This window comes from Alligator sinensis, unplaced genomic scaffold, assembly GCF_000455745.1.
Source record: "Alligator sinensis unplaced genomic scaffold, ASM45574v1 scaffold885_1, whole genome shotgun sequence".
Taxonomy (NCBI): domain Eukaryota; kingdom Metazoa; phylum Chordata; order Crocodylia; family Alligatoridae; genus Alligator; species Alligator sinensis.
The window spans coordinates 572,161-595,782 of NW_005842056.1; the positions used below are offsets into that span (position 1 = coordinate 572,161).

The 23,622-nt window shown below is 46.4% G+C and overlaps 1 protein-coding gene and 1 pseudogene across 2 annotated transcripts in view; one reads left to right on the plus strand and one right to left on the minus strand.

Moving 5' to 3' along the window:
• The window catches only part of GARS (glycyl-tRNA synthetase), a 50,150-nt gene that overhangs the window by 11,099 nt on the left and 15,429 nt on the right, over positions 1–23,622 (minus strand). For both annotated transcript variants that reach the window (XM_006022945.3, XM_025203369.1), the window contains exons 2-10: positions 22,237–22,338; positions 18,016–18,118; positions 14,554–14,695; positions 12,412–12,500; positions 8,099–8,175; positions 6,353–6,498; positions 5,079–5,228; positions 1,132–1,294; positions 445–609 (exon numbers count right to left, since the gene is read on the minus strand). In XM_006022945.3, coding sequence (XP_006023007.1) covers positions 445–609; positions 1,132–1,294; positions 5,079–5,228; positions 6,353–6,498; positions 8,099–8,175; positions 12,412–12,500; positions 14,554–14,695; positions 18,016–18,118; positions 22,237–22,338 — 1,137 coding nt within the window. The remainder of the gene's footprint in view (positions 1–444; positions 610–1,131; positions 1,295–5,078; positions 5,229–6,352; positions 6,499–8,098; positions 8,176–12,411; positions 12,501–14,553; positions 14,696–18,015; positions 18,119–22,236; positions 22,339–23,622) is intronic.
• On the plus strand, positions 15,967–16,147 carry LOC112550205 (annotated as a pseudogene).

The window sequence follows — 23,622 nt, forward strand, 5'->3', positions numbered from 1 at the left end:
CAGGAAGGGACTGAGCCTGGGAAAACAGCCCCAGCAATAGCTGTCCCAGCAGGAGGGAGCAGGAAGGAAACTGCCTTAAGAACATTTCTCCAGCTGCACGTATCCTTCTGTACCAATGTCATAGAAATACACAAGCTGAAAGGCAGCGGCCCCCCTCTCCTCTTGCTCAAGGTAAAATTTATCCATATATTTTACAGCTTACACAAGGCCTATCCATGACACAAGTCTTACTACCAGGCACAGGTATAACTCTAGTGTAACAACATTGTAATTGAGAGTTACAGTGTAAAGCCACAGGACAACCAGCATATTTAGCTTCCCCTTTGAATACAGGCTTGACATGATTAAGGTGTCCTGCCTTCTTTATGCCAGACTAGGAAGCATTTGGAGAAAGTGCGACCTATCACCCAAACTCCCGCTGTTGGGTTTAACCTTGTTACTTACATATGAGGTTTTGGATTCTGCATCCCAGCAGTCACAGGCGTAATGAGCCATCTCATTCTCCATATGCTGTCGGAAGCGCAGTTTGTCTGGGGATATGCCAACCTTTACAAGGAAGAGGTAGATTCTGCCGATGAAGTAACCTAAAACTGAGTTATTTATTACACCCTAGAGAGATGAGAAAAAGAACAGTAGGTTAACTCCCACTGCATCAGAGCTGATATTTTTTGTATCGAGAGAGAAAGACATTTCATTTTAAAAGAATAATTTCTTGCTGTCTTGTCAGGTAAGGGACCTGAGCACAATGAAGTAAAATTACACCTGTGTGGGTACTTGGAGTGAGATGGTGCCTCCCTTCTTTATCAGCAAGGGCCTGATTTTGACTTCTGTTATACTGGGACACATGGTGCGTGTCCCTACAGGTAGGAACGTGCATTTCCCTGGGAACAAATAGCAATGGCACATATCCATCCCTGGGCATGCCCCTGGGATCTCCTGGTGTCAAAAAAATCCAAACAAACAGTGAACGTGTGCAAGTGCAGCACATGAAGATTGCAGCACCACAGACCGCACGTGCACTCTCGTGTGGGCGCGCACATGGGGACTAAGTTTTACACCCATACAACAGATGGGATTCTAACCTGAGGAGCAGACTGTAAAATTCAAGCCTAAATGGCCATGTGACATTACCTGCTCAACAGCATCTCCCAGACACATCATGTGGGCAGACTGCCCACTGACCTGGGCTTTGGAAGAGTAGAGGAGGATGCGGAGATCTGCCACGTTTTGGAACTTGGGGTGCTGCTTCTCGTTGGGATCCACAAAGTGCTCGATTTCTGCCATAGTAAACTCCCTAAGCAGGACACAGACAGACACACTGTGTTTTCACCCTCTTCCCAGGAAAAACTTACCCCACTCTCATATTGAGCATGCTTAGTCTGTTAAATGCGGACTGCTGATTTATAACTAGGGATCCTGCTTTCCACCTGCCCTTGATTAAAAAAAATAAAATTGCGAATTCTCTGATATAAACCCCAAAATCCATGATTAAAAGTGAAAGATGCCCCACAGCCCCCATGGCCCTGCTGGTGCTCCTCACTTCCCCCCATAGCCCCCTGTTACTCCCAGCCCTCCCAGAGGGGGTCCCCCAGCTGCCAGAGCTACATGGCCAGGACCAGAGTCCACAGTCCCCAGCAGGAGGCTGCAGTGGGGTGAAGCCCAGCTCCCCACACTGCCTGCTGCAGCCTTGGGCATGGGGGGTGGGGGTGGCTCCCCACCACTGCACATGCTCCTGGGGGAAAGGGGGGGACCCATACCCCCCCATATCAGATTCATCTGTCCGCTGCGGACCCAGGCTCCCCGCCTGGCTGCCCTCCCCTGGGGCCTCCACAGCCCAGCCGGTGCAACCCAGAGCACAGCAGGGCCACACAGGAAAGCTCTTTGCTGCTGCAAGCTCTGCACTGCCCTGGTGCAGCGGAGAGAAGAATGCGATTTATTGAAATACCCAAACCCCTTTCCTAAGTCACCTATGTGTCCCTTGGACGTCTCCCATCGAAGCAACGTCCTTGTGCTCAATATCAATAACCTACCCAGATCCGGTTAGATTTCTTTACGAAAAGCTAGGAACAGCCTCATTAATACATTTTTAATCATGAAATAGTGGAAGCTCCAGCATTTTTCCACCTTAAGAGAGCAAGAGACACTTAAAAGCGTGGGATTTTCCAGGACTCAGACCTACTATCTCCTAAATGAGTTTACTTATTTCATTTTCTTACTTGGCTACATTTATGGGCCTAAGTAGCCTGATTACTAACAGAAGTTAGCACCTATGTCTCCCATTGACTTCAATGGAATTTCCAGATGCTGCACAGCTGTAAAAGCCAAACCTGCTATTCAAATTTTCTGTGCTGGAAAAAACACTGGCTTTATTTTCCTAGAGATGGATCTTACCGTCTTTTCAGAGGTTGTGTTTAACTCTAATAAAGACTCAGACAACTGACACATTAATCTAGCACCACGTAGCAGACTTATTATTTCAACCACGACATGCCATTTCACAATCTTGCTTTAACACACACATTTATATATTGGACCTTTCTTAGTCTCACTGCCTGAATTGCTTTACACTAAATTAGCTTGATAAGAACTTGGGGGGGGGGGTAGGAGAAGAGTGCTTTGTATAATCATTAAGTTTGTCACAACATCAAGATATAATTTTCTGTGATAGAATAATAGCACAATTTCCTATAAATGTGCCAGAAGCCTATAATTTATGTTCTGTTGGAAAAAGGGTTTCGGTGACAAATTGCCAGTTAACTCACGCAAGAGAGCATGAGAAAGCTGAGGAAACCCCAATGAGATATCTAAGCGCCAAAAATGTCACCACACTTTGCTGTTGGCACTTATGGCTAATCAGTCACCAGTTTTATAACAGATAACGGTGTGTATGGGCAGAGTAACAACACCAGGAATCTAGTACAAGAGGAGTTCATGAGATCAGAATATGCTCCATATGAATGTGAGCTGGGATATCAAATCTACAAAAGAAGTAGGCACGCTACATAGAAGGAGACGGAGTCAGGCGAAATGGGTTGGTTACTTTTTCACTGCCGAGTAAACAAGCCACTTCCATCCTAATGTGATCAGCTGAAGGGTAAACTCCTCACAGTGGTCTTTAACCACGTAGTCTCTCCACCCACTGAAGTTTAAGGAAACTCAGGCACCATGGGGAAGGAGAAGGCCCTGTGGCACCTATAACAGACAGCCTGGGGCTCCCTGTTACTTTAAGATCAGCCAGGGAGCCCTGCAGGCTAAGCAGCAACTGCAGGCTGCCAGGGCAACAGGCTATTGGGGTAATTAGCAAGCACCTGCAGGCGGCCAGCTGACCAGATGCAGGCAGGGCCCTGGGAACATATAAGCCCAAGGCTGGGGCTGGCAAGGGAGTCACTCCCTAGTAGCCGCAGGAGAAGGAGCTCCTACCCGAAAGAGCCACCCAGGGATGCTAGGCCGACTGCTTTGCTGCCTGCAGGGACAGTGGGGCTCAAGGAGCTCACAAGGAGCCCAGGATGCTGCGTTAGTGGGTGAAGGTTTACATTCCTAAAGGGACAGAGGGCTGTTATCCCTTTACGTTACGTTGCAGCCCAGGGGCTACTGTTTACATTGTGTTTAAACCAGGGGTTTGGGTTGGAGCTATAAGGGGTAGTTTACGGAGGTCCCATTAGTGCTCGTGGGGCATGCGGTAGCCGTGAGTCCTTCCAGAGGTAGGTTTAAGGCCCAAGCTATTGTTGAGCCCAGAGAGGGGCAGAGTGCAAGCGCACAGTCAAAGAGGGTCCAGGGGCTCAGTGACTGGAGAGGACAGATTGAAGCTAGTGCCTCAAGGCCAGGTCCAATGCAATGGGCCTAGAGAGATTAAAGGGGTGGAGGCTGTGGAGGCTAAAGCCTCAGAGGGAACAACATTACAGTAACACCTGCGAGGCATGGGGCATTGTGTAGGGGAGGATTCGGAGCCACACAATTAGCCCTTAAGGATTTGGGTACCCTGCCAAGCACACCTGACTCATAAAAACCAGTGAGGGGCCTGAAGACTAGCGAGGACCAGTAGGGTGCCAGGGACCCTAGTGGGGGTTCAGTGGAACCGGGGCGCACACAGGTCCATGGGCACCCCCTGTTTATCATCATTTCCATCAAGCCATGGCAGGCAAGATGGGAAGGTGCCTTAAGGGCAGAGCGGGCACAGTTGTAGAGCCACCAGGGGGCATCACCGCCACTCCAGGACCCCAACGTGTTACACAGCTTATCCAAGATATACAGCCCCTACCTGCTCCTTGTCATAAGATCTACCAAGTTGAGAGACAAACTCTGTTCCAAAGTCTAACTGTGTTTTGGTGCCAAGAATGAAAACTTGTCAGTGTTTTGAAGTTAGGGTCTTGCTAGACAGGCAGTGTCTATGGCAAGAGTGCTATAGCAGCATATTGCCATGTTCCTTCAAACAAGACACCTGAAAATTAAATATTTCTTCTAAAAACAGTCTGAGACTAAAGTTAGAGTTAAAAAAAAAAGCTCTTATATTCACTCTCTATAGAGACTGACCTCTTGTAAGAGTATGTTTGCTGGGGGGCTTTTCCTCCTTAAGAGTTGAACATTTGGGCACAAATTCAAGAGTATAGTTTATTTACAGGAATGGAGCATATCAGCAAAAGGCTGTTTGCATAGACCCAGCTATACTTGCAAAACTGTACTCCACATGGATACAATAAAGCTACTGCAACCCCACCACAACAACCAAAGCATTTTATATTAGGATAAATGCTGCTTTGCAAACAGAAGTGCATCCAAACTAGGTACTTCTGCTGGCACAGCTCTGGCAGTCAAAGGCCACCTCTCACCAACACAGCCATGCTGACAGAAGTCTGCAGCGACTGAAGATGACCCCTAGATAGTTGGAGTTCCCTGACGGGAACTATTTTCTATGCAACTGTTTAGAGCCCTTTAGAAGCCACAAGATGAGGCACCACCCAACAGGAGCAGCAGGTACGAGAAAAGCCACGTATTACACTGAAGCAAAAGGGAGCTTGGATTTCCACCGATGCAGCTGATCATTTGCTGGATATTCTGGAGGGGAAGGAAAGTCACTGTACCTGACTCTAATGAGGCCTGAACGGGGTGAGATCTCATTTCTGAAAGAGTTTCCAATCTGGGCAGCAGCAAAGGGCAGTTTGCCTTGATTGAATTCCAAGAGACGCTTGAAGTTGAGGAAAATTCCCTGTGCAGTTTCCGGCCTCAGGTAACTGAAGGGAAAGACAATGACAAAAATGAGTGGGGGAAGGTACACAGACAAAACAAATGGTCTCAGCACAAACTCAACTTCCCCTTTTCATCACAACTCTTATTCCAGGCACAAAACCTTATGGCAACAGGCTCAGCAGAAGCCAAAAATGCAGCACCCCATAGGAAACCAGAGCTTTAAAGACTCATTTTCCCTTGAGCAGCAAGCAATAATGGAACTTTTTCACCTGATCAAAGACCCTGGCCTTGATACATGCTACTTGGGTGAAATATAGTGGTCCAGGACACACAAGAGGTTGGACTACATGGTCTAGTGAGACTTTCCCCATCTCAGAAAGAGGCTGTGTTTAGTCTCCAGCAAGGCAGGAAACACTCCAGTAACTATTCATTGTGGCTTTTTTCCTAGAGATCCAGGGACCCATGTGCCCCTCTGGTGTTTGCATATGTAGAGGTCGGTGCTGGAGTTGCTTCGCCACCTTGCAAACCCCACAACATGTTAAGACTTGCCTAAACAACGATGCGCACACAGACTGAGTTGGGCACCATCTTTCTCTAAGCTTTCTTAAGGCTTCTGATGCCAGGGTTCATGTAACCTACCAGCAAGCAGGCCCTCCAGATCTGCTTCTGTGCCCAATTCAACAGCCTTGTGTTCAAACTGCACCAGACCATGTGTTCAGCTCCAAGTCCCTGACACACTGGCTGCATTGGCAGCTGTCACACTTACATGATGGCAACGTGCACTGTGTAATTAATCTTACAATGGACTGCTGTTCTGTGCAATGTCACCACGTGGCAAGTCCTCTCCTCCATACCCAGAGATCACAACCACCAATGGAACAATGACATTTTCATACGTGGGAGCAAGACACTGGGCTGCACAAACCTGGAAGAACCCTGAGCTGCGATCCTTAATGCAGCACAGGAAGTCAACATCCACCAACCCTTACCAACCTCAAACAAGCATGAAAGCAAAAGCTACAGGGGCTCCTGCAGTCTTGAACTTCCAACAGCAGCCCAGGGACAATACCAAGTAGGAAAGAATTGCAGGGTACATAAGATGAAATCCAGTATGTTTTGAATCCTGAGCATGGAAAACTCATGACCAGGAACAGAAGTTGCTACCTACCCTGGCATGTTTCCCCCAGGCCCAATAGAGGTCTTGAACATCAGGTTGAAAGACACAGGTGGGGAGAGGTCATTCCCTGTTATAGGAGACTTCACGTTGTAATTCACAAACAGATCTGCAAGTTCTTGCTGACCATAGTTGTCCAGCTAGCAGGAAGATACAAGGACAGTTATTTCCATTATCAGAGTAACACAGCAGTGATTTGCACCACTGGCCTTCCTAAATGCAAGCTGCAGGAGCCTGCTGTTGGATTTTATCCCAGCATTTAAGTTGGGAGGTGGCTAAAGTGTGAAGCACAAATGGCAAAACATATACTGGAAGATGATGGTCCAGCTTTAACACTGTGGGTTTGTGATTAAGGCCTTTCAAGCCCTGTGCAGAAGGGCTGTCTCCCAGGAGGAGAGTGGGTGTGAAGCAGTAGAAGAGCGTGTCTAGGATGCCACAGCCGCTCTTTTCCACACGTTCTGGTCAGACCTTGGGAATAGCTGGAATGCAGAAAAGTAGGGGCTATGGGGAGAGAGTAGAAGGAAGGCAGGGATCATTTCTATAATGTGCTGCCTTTTGCTCCCTTTCCTTTTCCTACTCCAGTAATGACCTGGTGCATAAGGCCTAAAGCAATGTTAGACACCTCCATGTGTGACATATCTTGAAACCTCACTATGCTGCAGAGGAAACCTTCAGTAGAGAAGCAGGCTGCAACTGTAGAGAAGATATAGCTAAAGGCTTGCCCAATTGTCTTAAACAGCAATTTGTTGACTAGGGGCTTGCATGGATGCAACAGTGCCAACCTCTCAAGACACTACTTCCTCCCCTCTCATAAGTCAGAGAGAGAGAGAGACTAGATTAAAATGAACTGCACAGCTCTTTAAGCTTAGGATTCCACATTGGGCACGTCGTCTATCAGTGATCTTACTCTCCAGTGAAAACCTAGAAGACCTTATGATTGAACAGAGCTTTTCCACCTTTAACATATTTCTCGACTCTTAACTGGGATGCAAAGAGATGCAAAGAACCCAGGAACGTTCCTAAAGCTGCAAGAGCAGCACCAGCTTTATTAGTTACTTCACACAACAGCAAGGGGCAGCACTACTGTAGGAGAGTTCACTGCCATACTGTGGAAAAGCTATTGATGGCAGCTCTACAATGCAATATAGTACTCTAGCTGCTGGGTTTTTGTTTGTAGTCGTGTGCCAGTATTCTATCTGAGCACGCGATCTGCTCTGCATGTGACTTTGGAAGTACTTACCCTAAAGGTTATGGGAAAGTGCTCTAAGAACAACAAAATGAAGGCAAATCTCTCTGTGCAGATGCCCAGGAATGTCAGCCTTTAGCACAAGCCATTCTAGTGGTAAACAAAGAAATCCAGACTGGGAATTTTACACAGCGGCACAAGTCCCAAGGGTGTAACAGCAAAAGCCTATCTACATGTTTTGATCCAGTATAGCTATTGCTTAAAATATCTCCTTTTTTGAGTATCTTTTGCCCTTTGCATCATGCTGAGATGGCTGAGCTTTGCACACGATAAAGGCTCAATCTGAGATGGAGCGCTCCTCACTTAAAGAGCAGAGCAAAGGAACTCCAGGGACAGAACTGCAACCTAGCATCCACCTGACCCAAGTCCCTCTGCAGTGCAACTTTCCTTGCATGTAGGGATAACTTTTTACTCCTTCTCTTTAGTCAGTCTAGGACATTTTCATCACGTCATCCTTTGCTATCAAGTTTTCATCCAACCCTGTTCACACTGACCTGTGTTAAGACATTTTCCATTTCTGCCTTCCTCTCAGCTGTACATTTCTTGTCAGACATCAGCTTCTGCAAGTGAGCTGCAAGCACAGGAAGAAACAAATCAGAGGACATTGTTGAGTGAAGACACTGAACCATTCTAACCCTAAAATAATCCAAAGAGCTATACAGCATACGTAAAGCATGGGTTTGTTGTGGGTAGGTCTTGCTTGACCAATCTTATTACCTTCTACGACCAGGTGACCTATCACCTGGACGAGGGAGAAGAGATTGACATCATATATCTTGAATTCAAAAAAGCCTTCTATCTGGTATCCCATGACCACCTCTTGGCAGAACTGGCCAATTGTGGCCTTGGGTCCACCACGATCCGCTGGTTGCTGGGGAATTGGCTCCGTGGTCGGACCCAGAGGGTGGTGGTTGATGGAAGTCAATCATCATGGTGTCATAGATTCATAGATGTTAGGGTCGGAAGGGACCTCAATAGATCATCGAGTCAGACCCCCTGCATAAGCAGGAAAGAGTTCTGGGTTTAGATGACCCCCGCTAGATGCCTATCTAACCTCCTCTTGAAGACCCCCAGGGTAGGGGAGAGCACCACCTCCCTTGGGAGCCCGTTCCAGACCTTGGCCACTCGAACTGTGAAGAAGTTCTTCCTAATGTCCAATCTAAATCTGCTCTCTGCTAGCTTGTGCCCATTATTTCTTGTAACCCCCGGGGGTGCCTTGGTGAATAAATACTCACCAATTCCCTTCTGTGCCCCCGTGATGAACTTATAGGCAGCCACAAGGTCACCTCTCAACCTTCTCTTACAATATTCTAGCTGCGGTCTGACCAGCGCCCGATAGCGGGGAAGTATCACCTCCTTGGACCTATTCGTCATGCATCTGCTGATGCACGATAAAGTGCCATTGGCTTTTCTGATGGCTTCCTCACACTGCCGACTCATGTTCATCTTCGAGTCCACTAGGACTCCAAGATCCCTTTCCACTTCCGTGCCACCCAGCAGGTCATTCCCTAGGCTGTAGGTGTGCTGGACATTTTTCCTCCCTAGGTGCAGCACTTTGCATTTCTCCTTGTTGAACTGCATTCTGTTGTTTTCTGCCCACTTGTCCAACCTGTCCAGGTCTGCTTGCAGCTGTTCCCTGCCCTCCGGCATGTCCACATCTCCCCATAGCTTTGTGTCATCTGCAAACTTGGACAGAGTACATTTCACTCCCTCGTCCAAGTCACTGATAAAGACATTAAAGAGTATCGGTCCAAGGACCGAACCCTGCGGGACCCCGCTTCCCACACCCTTCCAGGTCGAAACCGACCCATCCACCACGACTCTCTGGGTGCGACCCTCCAGCCAATTCGCCACCCACCGGACTGTGTAGTCATCCAAGTCACAGCCTCTTAACTTGTTCACCAGTATGGGGTGGGATACCGTATCGAAGGCCTTCCTGAAGTCTAAGTATACGACATCCACCCCTCCTCCTGTGTCCAGGCGTTTCGTAACCTGGTCATAAAAAGAAACTAGATTGGTCAGGCCCGATTTGCCTGCCACGAACCCGTGCTGGTTTCCCCTCAGCATAATTTGTCCTGCCGGGCTCTCACAAATGTGAGCCTTGATAATTATAAAATAATGTGACCAGTAGGGTCCCCCAAGGCTCTGTCCCTTGGACCCATACTGTTCAACATCTTCATTAGTGATGTGGACGTTGGAGTCAGAAGTGGACTGGCCAAGTTCGCCGATGACACCAAACTCTGGGGCAAAGCATCCACACCAGAAGACAGGAGGGCGATCCAGGCTGACCTGGAGAGGCTCAGCAAATAGGCGGACGAGAACCTGACGGTATTTAACACTGAAAAATGCAAGGTTCTCCACCTTGGGAGGAAAAACCTGCAGCATCCTTATAGGCTCGACAGTGCTACGCTGGCTAGCGCTACGGAAGAAAGAGACTTGGGGGTCATGATTGACCACAAGATGAACATGAGCCTGCAACGTGATGCTGCGGCTAGTAAAGTGACCAAAGCGCTGGCTTGCATCCATAGATACTGCTCAAGGAAATTCCAGGACATCATTCTCTACTTGTATTAGGCCTTGGTGAGGCCGCAGCTAGAGTACTGCGTCCAGTTTTGGGCTCCACAATTCAAAAAAGATGTGGAGAAGCTTGAGAGAGTGCAGAGAAGAGCCATGCGCATGATCAGAGGTCAGGAAAACAGACCTTACGATGACAGGCTGAGAGCTATGGGACTCTTTAGCCTGGAAAAGCGCAGGCTCAGGGGTGATCTGATGGCCACCTATAAGTTTATCAGGGGTGACCACCAGCATCTGGGGGAAGGTTTGTTCACCAGAGCGCCCCAAGGGATGACACGGTCAAACAGTTATAAACTACTGGAAAACCATTTCAGGCTGGACATAAGGAAGAATTTCTTTACTGTCTGAGCCCCCACGGTCTGGAATAGCCTGCCGTAAGCACCTACATTGAACACCTTCAAGAGTAAATTGGATGCTTATCTTGCTGGGATCCTATGACCCCAGCTGACTTCCTGCCCTTTGGGCAGGGGGCTGGACTCGATGATCTTCCGAGGTCCCTTCCAGCCCTAATGTCTATGAAATCTATGAAAAATGTACATATGCATTCCCAGAGGACATTCAGCAGGCCAGCTAGAGTCAATCAGTGTAAACCCACAGAAGTCAATGGACTGATGTTGATCTGGATTTTCAGCTATTGTATATCTGCATTTCTAGTTTGTCATATAACATAACATAGGGAGAAAACAATCTTTATCTAGTTTCCTGACGAGCAACCCAATTTCAATATACCAAGTACTGCCTTTGCAATCCTTTCCTTCCATGTATTCTAAACCCAGTATTTGTAATAGATAAGAAGCTTGAAAGTGAATTCTGTTTCCCTACCGGAAAAAGCTGTCCTTCAATTTTGTGCTTGCACCTACGGATGAACTCATTCGCTATTGTAGGGCTCTCTTTTTGAAGTCTAACACGCTTTCTTGAGGCAGGTCATCAGTGGGCAATATGTCCAGGATCTCCAGCGCCAAAGCACAGATGCCCATCGCTTGGGCAAAATATTCAGTCTGTTAGCTCGTTGTAACAGTAAGCGATTCCCTTTGTGGAACTGCCAGAGCAACTCTGGGCTGGTATGGTCCATAAAGGAAGAGAAAAATTAAGTTAAATAGTATAAATATTATAATTAAGTTAAATATATATATATATATATATATTAGAAGTAGTCTTTAACTTAATTATAATATTTATACTATTTAACTTAATTATAATATTTATACTATTTAACTTAATTTTTCTCTTCCTTTATGGACCATACCAGCCCAGAGTTGCTCTGGCAGTTCCACAAAGGGAATCGCTTACTGTTACAACGAGCTAACAGACTGAATATTTTGCCCAAGCGATGGGCATCTGTGCTTTGGCGCTGGAGATCCTGGACATATTGCCCACTGATGACCTGCCTCAAGAAAGCGTGTTAGACTTCAAAAAGAGAGCCCTACAATAGCGAATGAGTTCATCCGTAGGTGCAAGCACAATACATATTAAACCGCAGAATATTTTCCAAGTAAAACACTGGAAGCCCACCTGGCATGAGCCAGACTATGGACATTTTGTTTGGCAAGGTGCTGGGTAAGAAGCAGGCCTGTTCCCACTGTCATTTCTAGGATTCCTGAACAAAAAGACATAATCAATGGAAAAAGCATTGCATGGACTTTCCAGCCCTGAGAAAATGCTTAGGGCCCACATTCAATATACCCCAAGCAAACAAAATTCTGGGCCTATTAAGCTCAAATAACTTTATAATAGACTTCTCTGTGAGAGGGGCGACAGTGTTCTATAACTGAATCAGTATTCAATGTAACAAGAGACCTGAGGAAAAAAAAATGCAGGTTTTATCTAAAGCCAACTTAATAAGTCTGAAGCATGGTCTTGAGGGACTACATTTGTCAGGAAAGAAAATTGGCTGGACCACTGCATCACATGATCTCAGCACATTAGAGACCTGAAAAGATAAGTTTTAATATAAAAACAGAATTCTGATTTTATGGTATCACTATTGAATAAAGGTTATTCTAATGCAAAGATCCCATGCATCGCTTAAGATTTCAATATAGCGTTTAAATGGAGTAGTTGTCTTAGTCACTGGGATGAATGTCACCTGTGCTGAACAACAGCTAGTAAATCTCTTGCAAGTTAACATCTAATCTCTTCTATCCCCTTGTAAAGCAGGACATATTCCCTGACAGCGCATAAACCACTGACAAGGATCTCTCAGCCAGCACTGGTTTCCGAACAGGAAACGCACCTTTCAAGAGATGATCAGCACGAAAGCACTCCCCACTCTTCACGTCTTTCACCATGAAGTCGGCAAACTTGTCTACATGGCCAGAGGTCCTAGAATAGGAGATACCACATTTAGATTCACAAAACTTTACCACTGAACAGCAAAAGCATAGTACTGTCAGCCCACAGCAGACTGACATTAAGGAGCTATCCTCCAAATCAAGCATCTAAAAAATGCAGATTCGTTCTTCCTTCAATTTAGTTTATATTAAGTAGCAATCATTTGTGACCATCCTGATCCTTCAGAAAAGATGGGTACTTCTTCACTTCAAGGCTCACGCTCTGAGTCAACAAAATAGTGGCATGTTATCTCTCTTGCTCACCAACTCGTTACTGGAGCACACTAAGGATCCAACTGTGAGGGGAAGTCAGTGGTACAGGGAGTTATAAACCCCACCCCACGCTATCACCAATTCAAGTTTGACCCAAATTGATGTTGGAAGAAAGCCTTTACCATGATGACTTACACAGCAACCTAAAGCAACTTCCTGGTCTTGGTTGAGTTTCTAGTGGGTAAGCATGCAATTCATAAAACCCACCAACACTCAGCACCCTTGCTGGCACTCCTAGCAAAGAATCCCAAGACGGGCAGGGTATGCAAGCTGCTTTGCATCCTCACCATCTGAGGTGCTCCCTTTAAGTCAGGGCTGAGACAACTGATCGAGCTACATGGACACTACTGCCTTGCAGCTCTCTTCTACATGGAAGGTGAGGATGATCCAGAGGGTCCATTATCTCCTACATATCCCCTGAAAGATCATGGGCAGGCTACTTTTAGCCTTTCTGTGCCCGTTTCTCATCTGTAAAATGGGGATAATAGCACTTCCCTACCTTACAGCATTGCTGAGGATAGAGAAAAAGATTGTGAGGTGCTCAGTAGCAATGTGAACAGTTAAACAGTTAATCATTTAACTGATAACCCAGGGATAACCGACTATAGTTTACCAGTTATCATTTAGCACAGAGCAGGGCGCAGTCTGGCAGGGAAGAAGGGGTAAGTGAAGCTGTGCAATGCTCCAGCAGGAACCGGAAGGTGGCAAGGCAGGTGGGAGGGAGGAGTGAAGAAGAAGGGGGACTAATACCTATAGCTAGGCTCTGTAGACCCTGCTGCAAGTGCTTGCAGCCTCCACCTGCCATGAGCAGCCCAGGCTCCAGGCAGGCCCCTGCCACCCACCACAGAGCTTGGGCTGCTTGTAGCAGGCAGCAGGAGAGCTGCAAGCAGCTGCACTGGGGTCAGCAGAGCCTAGCTATTAAGTACTAGTTCCTTTTCCCCTCTCTCTCTTCCCCTTCCTCTGCTGTCCACAAGGAAAGCAGCTCAGCTCCCTCACCGGGAAGCGTGCAAGTCAGAGGTCACTTGTTGCAGGCTGGAGCCCAGCACTGCATTGCCCGTCCCCAAACGGATGTGGCACCTTCTGTTGCTGCAGCTGCCAGCGGTGCCCAGCCCCGAGCTGGACCCGTGGTGGCTGCAAGGCCTGGGAGAGGCAAAGTGGAGGTAAGGGGATGTGGGGCAGCTCCCCCAGCCCTGCAGCTCAGCCCCACAGCATGCCCCACTCCACAGCCTGGAGAGGACCCACCTGCCTGCTCGTGCAGAGGCTTGGATGGGCTGCAAGTGCTGCCAGGCTTGGATAATGCTGTTCTTCAAAAGCGCACCCAACAGCCCCGAGTCCCCGCTGCACACTGGGAGGGTAGAAGTGCCCTGCCAGGCTGAGCAGGGGCTCCCTGCAGGCTGGGCTGGAGCAGCCCCCCATGGGCCAAGCCTGTGGTTGTCATACCAATTAACTGTTTAACCTCTGTAATTACAACAGGTTAAAGGAATTTTTTTTTTTTTTAATCGGTATTTACATCCCTAGTGCTCAGGTATTACATTAACAGGGCCCACGTGTGTATCTAAAATAAGTATCTGCTCACTGTACCTACTCACCTTTACAGGCTTGTTGCCTGACTACAGACACCTAATTATTCTGTACTGCAACAGACTAACGTGCCAGCAAATGCAGGGGACCTAGTCTCATGTCCCTGTGATTATTTTTAAAGAAGCCTGTGAAAAATAGTCTAGCACTTCCAGAAATAAACACCCCCTACAGAAAGAAGCGTCCATGCTTACTTCAGGACTGGCTCTGGGGTGAGCATGGTGCAGTCTATTTCTAGGATCTGCTCCTCCTGGATAAAGTGCTGCCTCCAGGCTTGGATAATGTTGTTCTTCAAAGCGCATCCAACAGGCCCAAAGTCATAAAGGCCACTAACACCTGCAAGAGAGAGATAAAACTAGGGGTCACGTAATCACTTGCATATAAATTTTGCCCACCCATTCCAAAGTTCCACTCCATAGGGGTCATTCTGGAGTTATTAATTGAGTATGAAAGACCAGCTATGACAACTAACAAGAATGAAATATGTTCCATTGCCTTAGCACACTTGCAGTGCAGCAGATGAACATGCAGACTGCTAGAAGCAGACAGAACTGAGCACTTAAAAGGATTGAGTAATACAGGGAATGGTTTCCATACTTCACTCACACAGGGCAAAGTGATCAAGTTATAGCAAAAGCCTTCAATAAAGAGACTTATATTTTCCTATAATTTTATACGCCATATTTCCTCCACCAACAAATGATTACTGGCAGGGTTGGGGGGAAAAATAAAATCGAAGGAGGGAGCCGAATACAAAGAAAAATGGGATAATTTGTTCCAAGAGCAAATGATTATTGTAACAGCTGTGCATCCTACAACCATCAGTTTAAAGTGAAAAATGAAAGGGAAGAGAAAACACTGTCACAGTAAAAGAGAACAGAAAGAGAAAGGCCTGACCCACAGGCCAGTAAATACCACACTGAAGATGCAATTCAGATTGTGAAGTCAAATAGGAAACACACACCAACAGACTGCTCTATTATAAGCAAACGAGTTCTGAACATAATTCTTTGTAAAAGTTTAAAAAGCAATTTATCCACTGTTTTAATTCAACTCTTTGACCATGGCCATCAGAGTAATAAGATCTGAAGTTTACAGCATGGTGTGATATCTTAGCAACCTGTTAACATTAAGCTTATCCATGAAAACTCCATGTAACGCACACAAAACGTACAAACCATTTTGTCCTGCAAAGATGTTCTAGTTTCATGTTGCTGGGTATTTTGTTTGTATTGCAAAGTGTGTTCTTGTGTACACTGCTGTAGTTTAAATACGATTGTGTTTTTGTATCTGATGCATTCTGGTCTTGAGTAAACTGAGGAGGAAAGTGCTGTCTAAGTACATAGGCAAAAAAGGCCCCGTGCAGTGTTGTGAAACCTGTGGCTTTTATTTTGGACTCCAGCCTGCTGTTGGTTTCACTCCGATAGCAGCAGGGCAGAGCAGATCATGAGCTTGATTGACTAGACCGGGCAGTTTTCATTTAAATTAATTGGATAGGACAGACACTGGAAGCATGGCAATCCCCAACTGGAAAACTTGGGGTGATGTTATGCCAATGTATATAGGAGTCTTCCAGCTGCAGCTGAGGAAGCCAGACTAGGAGCTGGAGAACCTGGCAGGGGAATACCACGATCACCAGGCCTCTTGTGCGGTAAGAAGTGGTTTTCCCAGGGTGAGGCTTGTCCCTTGCACTCTGGGCTTGCTGACCCCTGTGAGTTCTTCCAGATGCAGGAGACCCAACTGCACAATTTTGCAGTAATGAGGGATTTGCTTTCTTGCCTTCCCCCTGGCTTGCTCCCTGGCCTTTTGGCTAAGAGCAAATGAGACTACAGAGCACCTGAAACCCAGGGTCCCTGGGCTTGCACATGAGATGTTAGCCATAGACTTGGGGAGCATCTGAAGCCCCGGAGGAGACATGTTTACACAAGATGCTTTACTGCACAGCAGACTAATTTGCTGAACAGTAAAGCACCACCATCTACACGTGCATGGTAATTAGGGTGCAATAGATTAATTTATTGTGCTGCCGGATAGTCCCATCAGATACAAGTAGTATCTGGCACTCCAGTAAATTACTGTGCTGAAACACATGTGTAGACGGTGATGTTAGGAATAGTTTACTGGAGCTCAAATTGAGCCAGAATATATTGAGTCACATTAACTGCACACGTAGATGCACCCACTAATGAGTCTGGGAAAGAGGATACTTGCCTAGTGGTAGAGACACACGGACTTGAACGATTGAGCTCTGCTCATTTGAAACTTGGAGTTTGACTATTGGGTTTTGCCCAATAGAAGTCGGACCTGATTTGGCCCCTGAAACAAACAAAAAAATGGAGAAAACTGCTCCCCATGGGGAGGGACAGGGAAGTGAGCTGGAGCTATGCGAAGCGGAAATCTGCGGTAAAGGGAGAAAGAGTCTCTCTCAAAGTTTGGGCTCCTCTCCTCTCCCTCTTCCCCGCCCCCCTTTTCTTTTGAGTGGGATAACACCATGCGAGTATTTATCCCTGGGGCAAATTTGGGCCAGGACTGAAGCCGGGCTCTTTGATGCCATTGCAGTTTCTTGCATCTCAGTCTAGCTGTGCGGCTGAGCCTCGCTCTATTCCGGGCCCTGGTACAAACAGGCCTGGCTCTTCTGGTTGCATTTGCAGCTTCTTTGTCTCAGCCTAGCTGTGTAGCAGGCCCCATGGCAGGACGGGCCTGGCTTCTCTTTGAGTTATTTTGCAGCTATTCTGCCCAGGTGAAGCAGCTGGGCAGATTAGGATTAGGATTTTTGGGAGTGCGGTATGCTGACTGAAGCCGCAGTCACTCCCTCAAAGCCACCATATGGGAGTGGAGATCAGTGCCCTACAGCTTCCCAGGGAGCAACAAGGGGCCCCTTGCATTGTAGAGGGACCAGCACCCACTAGCAGGTCCCCGAGGTGCAGCGAACCCCAAGGAACAGCTCATAAGACCCTCCGGTGTGGACCCCCCATCCAACCTGATGCTATGTGGCACGTATAGGGGTGCAGGCACCCAGAACTAACCCTTTGGGTGAGTCCCCCCAAAAGAGGGAGACTGTAAACTACTGTACCTTGTAGTTAAGAGTGTTTGACCTGCATTTGGTGTTTTCTTTGCCTTTGTTTTCTCTAATAAACCTGTCCTTTTATGTTAATACTGCTTGCAAGGAGGGGATTTTGTTTATGTGGGGCACACTACCCAAATTCATAATCCCAGGTTTCTAGGTGGGAGCTCGAGCCACAGTAAAAAAACCTTTTGGGTACCCTGAAATTTGAACACAGCCCTTGTTGCCGCTGACCAGTGCCCGGCAGAAGGGTTAAATCGGGTTTTTTTTGAAGTGGCACGGATGAGGAGGTAACATGAACACCTAGTTTTCAAAAGGTTCCCAGGCAGCCTATTTCCATTAGATTCCCCATACAGCTGACGTTCGCTCTCTGGCCTACATCTGTGCATTCAGAAAGCACAAGACAAAGCTCAAGCCCAAGATCTGAAACAGGAAGGAGGACATTATTTAAAGCCAACTTTCTAGAAACCCACCTATGTTTCAAAACACCATTAAGACAGCATTAAGACCGAGCAAAGCACTTCAGAAAACGTTTGAGAAGACACCGACTTTATCCTAATGGGATTTAGATGTAATTGGTGTAAGCCATTACCTCCATAAATAGAAAAAGCCTGATCATAGAAAAATCTCCGTTTCAAGGTATCTTCCATCTTAGATCTGTCCACAATATCATCTTTGGGCTGCAAAGCCAGTTCCTGTAACACAAGCAGAGAGAAAATAAATAATGGATCCAGGCATTAACAGTAAAATGAATCCTTGCTTCTGGTCAAAGTGATCTGCAAGAGACATTTTCAAAACCAGACACTCAGCTGGGCTGCTCACCTCCCAGACTGAAGGGTTTGAATTGGGATTGATATGCCTTCCTGCTGTAATGACTGGTCAAATGTTGGATTCTGGCATCGTGTGTGAGATCACCGAGTATGCCAAATTCTGAAAAGCAGAAACTTACTGGAAGGTTTCTGATAATAAAGCATCCTTACTGTGATCCATCAAGGAAACCTACTTAGCCACATGTACAAAAATAACTATTTCTAAAGCACTCTCCCTCTGAGACCTGTGGGATGCTGTATAAACACAATAAAGGCTAAAGGTACTGAAAAAAAAAAAAATCGAATTGTAGCACTGACTGAAATCTAGGAAAGTGTTCCATATGGTGTCCATTGCCACATTCCTTGAAGTCAAACAGACAGAGCAAATACAGCTGCGAGTATTTTATCCAAGTACTCCAGTGTGACATTAGTAATAAAAATCAACAGCTGACTTTAGGACACACGCATGAGATGTTATTTCACCCATTCCCCTTCTAGGTAATTATTGTCAACACACTTGCTGAACAAGCTGCACCCAACAAATACCTACATTTGTTTAAAACAACTGCAAGGGCACTTCAGGCTCCCCACTTATAAATGGATTCCTATCCCAAGTCCCACCTGCTGTGCCTCCATTGACTGTGTTTCCACCTTTCAGCTATAAAAGCAGCCTGATTTCCAGAGATACTGAGTATTTGCAGCTCCCATTGGCATGAGTGAACCTGCATAAGATACAAGGCCACTGCTCTGAACGAAAAAAAACCAAAACAGTAGGCAGCAACAGAACAAAAGCTTTTAAATGTAGATTAAGAAAGTCACTCTCCAAGAGTGTCAATCAATCAACACTGAAAACTGCCAGGATTTTTCAGGGAGAGAAGGGCAAGAAGGAAATGACAGTGAGATGGTCTAATAGAAAGTGGCTACGAATAAAGGGGGACAGACGATATTCCCCAGGAACCCAGGTGTGGTCACAGTCAGAGAAGGACTGCCGAGCTGGCTGCGTTACAGGGATTAAGAGGAAGAAATGGAGCCTCTGCTAACCCCTGGGTTTCAGAAAGTGTTTGTACAACTTAGGGCGGGAAGCTTTGGGCAGCTGTCTGGGGAAGTTCTACACACCGGAGCTGGTGGCTTGTTCACCTACTGATCTGCTTAAGCTCATCCACTGATCAAAAGAAAATCTGAAACACAGACATGTCCTGAACATTAACAGCAGAGAAAAGGGGTTGGCAACATACGGCCCGTAGATGACCTTCTGGCTGTGGCAGGTTTTTCCTGTGTCCGCACCTGCACTAGGACCGTGTAGTGGGCAAGCTGCATTGGACACAGCTGAGGGTGGTGTGGGAGGAAAGCCATGGTGGCACGGGTGCAGCTCCGCACTGCCTGGCCCCAGTACAGCACGGAGGGCAAAGCCCATGACCACTGACATGCGGTCAAAGTCCTTCCCCGCACACCCTGACCCATCCGAGTCAAACTAGGGGTGGGTCGTCCCAGCATATGGCTTGGGAAGGGTGCCGGCTACTGGCTTAGAAGATAGCAGTGCTCACTTAGCACCACACTTCCCCTTTATAGGTAACCAACACAGATGTCAAAGGACCAATGTAATATGATCACAGAGGCTCATGGCAGCCAGCATGCAGCCTGCTGCAATCTGCACGAGTTGCAAGCAATGACAATGCACTGCAGGATGCTTTGCCAGAAGGGAATTACAATAATAGAGACTTGTGCTCATGAGGACACAGGCTGCTGTTGCAAGGTCATCCCAGTATAAGATAGATGCAACCCACACAAATTGTGAAACTACCACCTAGCCTCTGCCCTGCCTTTTTCCCATGAATAAGGTGTGGTTGAAGGGGATGCCAAGACTCTAACCTGACTCACTGCTTCTCTGCATGAAGTCTGCAAGAACTGAGATATCACCAGCAAACAGATTTCACGAGTCAGTCACTGCAAATGAGACTCGTCATAATCAAATCCTGGGTTATAATACATGGATCTGCACTGAACAGTGACTAAGTAAAAATGGCATCTTCTTACTTAGTCAAGAGCTACTGACATGAGGAACACCCCGGCTGACTTTGCAGCTCTAGCAGAAGGAGTTGGATTTGATTCAGGTGCTCCAATGGATACTCAAGTTCCAAACATACGGGTGTTTTACAAACAACATCCCTGAAGGCAATGAGACTGCAAAATATAACTGAGAATTTCTCTATGGATTCCCCCCCACCTCCTTCTCTTTTGGCAGCTCTAGGGTGACACAGAGGACAGAGTTCCCTGTTTGCCCGCAAACCTCAAGGTAAGTTTAGGGAACTAGCTATTGTAAAAATAGAGAGGTTTTTATCCCTTTGTACACTGAGCAAAATTTGATCCAAAAATTGCATACTAAACTCAGAACCCCACAGTTTCATTTAAGTCGCCTTTCAGAGAAGAGCTGCGTCTGGTAAAAAAAGAGGGAAGCAACATATATCTGGTCCTCAATTTTAAAATGATAAAACAGTGAAATATTTTGAAAATCTTTGTTAAGTTACATAAAATGAAAACATCCCCACTGCCAAGTTTGAAGCCTAAACACTGTACAAGGACCTTGAAGGTGAGACTAAGTATAAGCAAAAAAAATGACCCACTCAATTCACCCTGTCCTCACTGAAAGAAGTGCCAAAGTCAACAAAGCCGAGGAAGCCTGAGGAATGGCACTGTGATATCCAAAAGTTTGTCTAAGTCTATCCCAAGCCTGCACTTGGTCCAGTAAAAGATATCACCCACAAAAATCCTTGCCTCTTGCAAAGTAAACAGAGAGAGACATATACACTGGATTTAAAAAAAAAAAAAAAAAAAGATGACAAAACTGATCCTTTTAGTGATCTGAGTTCTTATCCATAAGACAGAAAGAAATGCATTTCTTTAAAATACCTGATTTTTTTTTAGTTGTCTACAACTTATCAGTCACTAGCTTTGCTCTGTAATTAACCATTTTACTGAAAAGAGGCAAGGGATGAAATAGCCCATTGATGACATCAGTAATTATCAAGGATATGAAGAAAGTAGGTTTCAGTAGATTGGATTATCAGCAGAAACTTCTTCACAGTCAGAGCAGCGAGGCAGTGGACCAGACGGCCGCGGGAAGCTGTGGAGTCTCTATCACTGGAGGTGTTCAAGACCAGGTCGGGGATGATCTAGGTATAGCTATGCCTATGTTCTGCTGTGGGTATTCGCTATGCTTTTGGGCTTTGCTGGTTGCCACATGGGGCTGGCAGGGCATTCCCCTGCTGCCCACCCCGTCTTTGCTACTACACGTGTCAGGGGGTCTTTTTTAAACCTTCTGCAGAGGCCCTGGGTGTTGGCTGCAACCAAGGCTGGGGATTTTGACTGGGGTGTGCCAATGCTCCTGCCGGGATTTAAAGCTGAAGGTTTGCCCCTCCACTCCGCATCAGACCAATGGCACATTTAGGGCCAGGAAGGAATTTAATCCCAAGGTCAGATTGGTATGGACTGTGGGAGGGTTTGCCTTCATCTGTAGCGGGGGGCATGGCCTCTACCTGGGATCTCTTGAGCATATATTAACCTTTTACAGAAGCAGGGCATTGACTGTTGTGGTTCTGCCTTCTGCTTTACCTGTGGTGGTTTGGACATTATGTCTGGTGTCGTGTCAGAGCTGATGGTAGTTTTACTAAGCAGTTATAGATTTGTGTGGGAGAGTCGGATGGAGGTGGTCCTGCCTTGGGTGGGGGGTTGGACCGGAGCAGCCGGTGGCGGTCCCCTTCAGCCCTGCTTCTCTGTGGTTCTATGAATACAACAGCTACTAGTTATAACCGTCTAAGCCTGCAGGTCCATATTTAACAACATGGTGAACTGGTAAAATTTCAAGGAGGCTCCCAGGCAGACAAGGTTCCTTGGGTGAATTTGATGTCTTTTATTAGACCAACCCAAATAGTTGGAGAATAGTTATTAAGTTATAAAGGAGGCTCCCAGGAAACTCTCTGGAACCTGGAATTAATTCTGACACTTACCTTGGCTTCTAGGGTCTTCTTCCGAGCTTTGAGCTCTGCAACAGCTCTGTCTACATCCACCTGGGGAGCTTTCTCCTCTTTCAACTTTCTTACTAGTTCTCCCTGGAGGAAGAAGAGACGAGAGATGGAGATAAGGATTCTGCTCTGGACGTCCGGCCCGGACACCATCTCCCCGGACTTTGTTCACCCCACGGATACAAGCCGAGGCTGCGGATGAGGCAGGGGCACTTAGAAACTTGTGCACGCAGCAGCAGAGTTTGAGATCATTCAAGTTTCCGAAATGAATTTTCCCCCACCTCCCTGCCACTGTTGCACATCTCAGTATGTGTGCGTACTCATTTTTTTTTTTTTTTAAGGCTACCTGAATAGGCACCACCACAACTCACAATTATTAGTCTATCCAATGGTCTTGGAGAGGGATGACAAACACAGAATGGTTATTATTTCAAGATAGCAAGCTATCAAAGCACTGGAGGAACCAAACACAACCAGTGATAAATCCAGGTACAAGGCCACAAAGACAAAATGAACTGTCATCATCTTGAGAAGGTTGTAGGAAGGTTTTTCTCTCCTGCATAGATAGGATTTCCGCCCCCAACCCCTCTATCATGTACTGCGATCGGCGACCCATGAACCCATCAACAATCCTATGGTCTGGTTTATAACGCACATCGCCGACTACGTGATAGCTTGATTTTGTTTCTAGCGTGGGCTGCTTGCAAATAGTCTTTTCTTAATGTGGAAAGAGTCTTCTTTCCAAAAGCAAAGCTCAGTCCTGAATTTTTAAAGAAGTGTTAAGGAACCAGATATAAAATAAGCGTGACCTTCAATCACTTCTGTAGTTTAACGCGCTCAGCTTAGCGTCTTTCTTAGTACGTCATTTCTTTCATTAAAAAGTATAATAATCCAGAGCTTTTCCACTGTCAGGTATCTACCTGCTTTTTTTACTGCATGATTTTGCATTATGCTTACATCTACCGAGTGCACGGCAGACAGAGGCTTGCAGTTGGGAGTTTATCTTTAAGGATGGGGAAAAGGGTAAAAATAGCTCCTATGAATGACGGAAGTCATAAGACTTCACAAAGAAGGGGGTCAAACAGCAAATGAATTCAAATACGAGGAGAGGACAATAAAACTTGACAGGCTGAGCTCAGAGTGCACTTTGCACGAGCAGCTTCCACAACCCAGCCAATAACCATTAAAAAAAAAGCTGGAGTGGAGACTGTGCTGACCTGCTTCCTTCCTGTTAACTACTTCCATCAAAATGTGAAGTTTCACTCGGGGGCTGCAGGGCTGAACTGTACTTCCAGGCTAACGTGGCAGAGGGAGGGATCTGAATTTTTTTTTTTTTTTTTTAAAGAAAACCAAAATTGTCTTGGTTGGACT